Raw genomic sequence first — 4,742 nt, forward strand, 5'->3', positions numbered from 1 at the left:
TGTGTCTCCACAGCAACTGACACTAGCATCAGTCGCTATTTCCACACTCGCCAAACTACATGTAAGTCCCCTCTAAGCACCTAAAGAATTAGAATATTCCAGCCCTAATGATATCACAAAAATAAAATAATCATGGAAAGAAATAAGCAGAAATAGCCATTCTTGATAAAATTATCCATCTAGACATCTCCAGCAGCTATTGCAAAACGTTAGACCAACACCTTGGAAAGTAATGGTCACAACACCCTATAACCCTAAAGAATCAGTGGTAAATTTTTGGACTTACAACGCTAAAATCCAAGATTCAATTCCCCATGGTGAACAGAACATAGAAAGCTCATTGTCCAGCTTTGCGATAAAAAACAACAAAAGTAAGACCCTATTGTTGGATATACAGGAATGTTTAGTTTATGAGCTACTATTGAGTTTAATTAGTGGTATAATATTTAATTATTATTCAATTTTCATAACAAGAGTGTTAAAAGTTAAATATCTTAAAAGCGATAGTTATGACAAGTTTCATTACGTAACTCTGTACGAGTCATACGTTTTGTGTGTAGTTTAATTGTTGTATTAGGCTTTTGTATTATTGTTGATGCCATCTTACTGAAAGCTTCTAAGTTTTTCTCGTTATATGTAATACTGTTGTCACTATAGGTCTAGATATTTCTAGATTTTTCTGTTGCAAGGTATAAATACATGCGGATACATCAACTTACGTTAAAGTAAGTTAGAGAAAATATAAATGAAAAAGTGAAGCTAGACTGTGTGATTGTCAATTTATCTGTAAAGAGTGATTTCTAAAGTGAAAGTTTCACAATTTTTATTGTAACAACAGAGATACAGTGGAATAATTAGTCTTGTTAACTGGGTTATAAGGCAATTGAACCAGACTGTGTAGACTTTTGATGTAAAAGAGAATTATTTAAAGTTCTGGGTACAACTGTAAAACCCATGGGGTAACGTAAGTGAACTTATCACTGACTGTATTGTGATAAAAGAGGAGAGAAGAAATAATCTGTCTTGTCAACTGGGTTCTAAAGTAACTGAACCAGCCTGTGTGAACTTTTGACAAAAAGGTGAATTATTTAAAGCTCTAGATTCAACAGTGTAACACATTTTTGTACATGTGTTTGACTTGTTTTGAATATATATTACTTTAAAACAAGTGGATTGTGTGTAGTCTGTTTATTGTTGACACTTATCACCAACAAGTCACAGACACCTATTGTAATTTGTAAAGAATCTCGACCCCCTATAAAAACTTGACACCTATCAACTGTTGATTTTTGAATTTAACCAATCCAAAAGTTATTAAATTTTTCATCTAATAGGAGATCATAGAATTGGTTGTATAGCACTATCAGTTATATTGCCTATTATAAAGTTATGTAAATATATCCTTCTAGCCATTGGTTGAGTGTGGTTGCACCAAATAGCGTTATATTTCACTGTAGAAGTTCAACAGTAGTGGCTGATATATGCAAACAAAAATTAATGCAGTTTTTGATGTGGGGAGTTTTAAGACCCAAAATCTGGATATTTTCTGTATTAAGAAAATAAGTTAATTTAAGGAATCTATTGCCTTAAGAAAACAAACTTCAGTTAAGGTTAGTGGCAACATATCAAGCTTTCTAACACATCTCAGTATGATATAGTTCAATAAATTGATTCAAGTATATTAAAGTAAAAGCTGTTTTCTGGTTTGGAATAAAGTTTCTAAGTTTTACTTCTTTGTTTGCAAACTTATACATAATTACAAGATCACACAGTAAGTATATGATATTAGGAATGCATGTGAGATAAGCACAATTTACACAAAAATGATGTATAAAGTCTCAAGGCAGGACACAGAATGTTGCATAACCAGAACAGAGAGAAGGGAAATTTACATGATTATATGTATCTTCAGGAGAATCAAAATGAAAAAATTAAAGACCTGGGGATGGTCAAAAGAGCAGGTGTGGAGTTACAGATTTACAAGTAAGTGAACAGAATTATCATACTTAAAAAGATAATGTCACAAGACTGATGACAACGAAGATTACATGAATTGTGATAGGAAAGGTTATAGGAAAAAAAAAGGGCTTACAGTAAAGTTACAAGAGCAGATGTATCTTAAAGGTAAGGTAACAGAAAAGTTTGATTCAGAGGCAGTTACTGAGGGTTAGCTACGAGTCAATGTGATATTATAGATTATACGTGTTTAGAGTTAAAAGTGGAAAGCCAAAGAATTCATCTAATTCTACATTTATTCTTACCTGAAATTCAAAAAATATTTTGTATGAACCTATTATAACAAACTTACATAATACAAAATCATCCAAACTCTTAAGCCAACTGCAATTCATTGATTTATCAGATGTACTTACAGTATAATCAACAGCTTTACCAGTTGCAAAAGTATCCTTTACCATCCTGTGAAAAAGGAAAAGAAGATGAGTGTACTTAAGAAATTCATGTTTCTGCCCACCTTTAAAATATTTTGATAACATAACATAGTCAAAACTTCTTTAATTAAATAGTAAGTAGGTTCTCCTGAAACATGCAATAAGAAAGAAACTTTATGGCATGTGGAGGCAGCAAAATGGAATTATACCAGAGTACTGGCATGTATAGGACAAAGCAAGAAATAAAAACTGAACAAAAAATTATTAAAAAGAAACAGAACTACTTAAAAACAAAACCATTTTATGTCTTTAGAATTAAATTTAGATAGCATGTAGGTGAATTACAAAATTAATGTTTAACATGAATATGTGAGACTCGCTTCAGAACTAGTTTCAGTGTTGAATGTAACAGAACTTTCAAACTGATCTTAGTGAATTATGAAGGAATCTTTATAACCAACTTAAATATGAAGTTAAACTAATATAAAACATTTATATTGACCTTAGTGTTTCCATAAGTTAACAAAGAATGTTAAATACTGAATTTAAGAAATGTAGTTGAAATAAGAAAGTGCATTTGAGATAGACCCAAGATAGTAAGTAAAGAGATAAAGAAACATATAGTGGAAGTCTTTTATGGATTGGAAAGACTGCAACAGTGCACCACTCCTACAATGCAGTCCAGAAAACATTAAATCCAGTACATAAACATAAAATTCCTCCAAAAGAAGATACTGACATTAGGTAATATGTGTAGTGATTTCTTTTTTTACCATTACTTTATATTTCTATAGCTAATGATTTTTCCAAATATAATATACTAATTCTGGGGAATAGAATGTCATCAAAAATGTGTGAAACTTAACTTTAGTAGAATATCTTCTATTGTAAAATCTGGTGAGGATATGGTAATTACTACGTCAGTCAGTTATATGTGACAGTGAGCAGTTTCTTAATACAAAGTTACTTTTACAGTTGTCACAGATGTGCAGTCAAACTTCTCATTTACATTAGTTTATTGATAGGTGAATCAAGTTCAGCTCATTTAATGTCTGTATTGTCTAAATATTCTATTTAGTGTCAGTCATTGTTAACTCTTCTAAGATGTGAGCTGGTAGAATGGTTTAAGTAAGTATTATCTGATGTTCATAAAACTTATCTGTTGCTTCAACATTTTATTGAACAAATCATAGATCCTACTGCTAGGTGGAAGAATACTTGTGTGTCAAATGTTACTTAAGACAGAACACAACAGACTAAGCATATTTTTGGCACACTGCCCAGGATTTGGTGTGGTTTAAAATGGAATGATGAGTGACAAATTCATTCAACAGATTTAGCACCAGCACTGGTGGTGAAAAGGGGAACCTCCATTAATCCAACCATGCTCATGGCCACATGACAAACAAGGGCTCAACATGCAAGTGTCACCATGTACAAGTAGTGTGTGTATACATAAATAAACATAAACATTTGCATTTTAAAATTACGACATTTTGACTAAAAGGGCTTATTCTGCTTGTTCAGCTTGCTTTATAAAATGTTCTAGGTAGAATAAAATAATGAATAAAAGTTCTGCAAAATAAGCATATCACTTACATGTGAACTTCAAGCAGTTCCATTTGAGTTGTAGGAGTTGCAAGTGGTTCTGTTTGACTTGTTGATGGAGTTGAAATCAGTTCTGTTTGGCTTGTAGATGGAACTGTAAGCAGTTCTGTGTGTTGGTTCTTCCCATGTTCTGTTTGAGATGATATCCCATCAACAGTATAAATGGTTTCTTTTTCTTTACTAGAAAACATGAAATTGCTACTGGAACAAGGTTCAGCTGAAGCATTAACACTCTCCACAAGTACAGACTTTGAACGTGAGAAGAATTTATCTGTTTCTGTTTTTGATGGCAACTGGGCTTCTTTGTCCGTAATGTCCTCTTGAATAGAAGATGGAGACCAGCTATTTGTATTAGCTATTGTGGTTTCAAAATGTGTGGTTTCATCAAAGAGAGGAGCAGATTTGCTGTGCCGCAGGTGGGATCTTAGATGAGCATTAGACCTTCTGGAATCCATATGTCCTATATTTGTCAGCAATGAGGGAGAATAACTGTGAATGCAAGAAAGGAGAAACTTAACGCTGCCTATTGATAAACCTATTCCATGGCTGCAAATATTAATCTGAAATTATTAGATCAACAAGAAATTATGTCACTTTTTTTTAGATGAAAAAACCCAATCAACTTATATATATCAAAACAAAACATTTATTAAATGAAATGGTCTCCATTCTTATCGATAATGCTTTTCCATCTTACAATCAGGTTGCTAATGCCTTGGTTCAAGAAAGCTGTTGCGTCAGCGA

General features: G+C 32.4%; 1 protein-coding gene across 2 annotated transcripts in view; it reads right to left on the reverse strand.

Moving 5' to 3' along the window:
• Positions 1-4,742, reverse strand: part of LOC111086656 — a 102,302-nt gene that overhangs the window by 46,163 nt on the left and 51,397 nt on the right. For both annotated transcript variants that reach the window (XM_022390409.1, XM_022390410.1), the window contains 2 exons: positions 3,990-4,487; positions 2,373-2,418 (listed from right to left, as the gene is read on the reverse strand). In XM_022390409.1, the coding sequence (XP_022246117.1) occupies positions 2,373-2,418; positions 3,990-4,487 (544 nt within the window). The remainder of the gene's footprint in view (positions 1-2,372; positions 2,419-3,989; positions 4,488-4,742) is intronic.

The sequence above is a fragment of the Limulus polyphemus genome, unplaced genomic scaffold (genome assembly GCF_000517525.1).
Source record: "Limulus polyphemus unplaced genomic scaffold, Limulus_polyphemus-2.1.2 Scaffold1299, whole genome shotgun sequence".
In the NCBI taxonomy this organism is placed as follows: domain Eukaryota; kingdom Metazoa; phylum Arthropoda; class Merostomata; order Xiphosura; family Limulidae; genus Limulus; species Limulus polyphemus.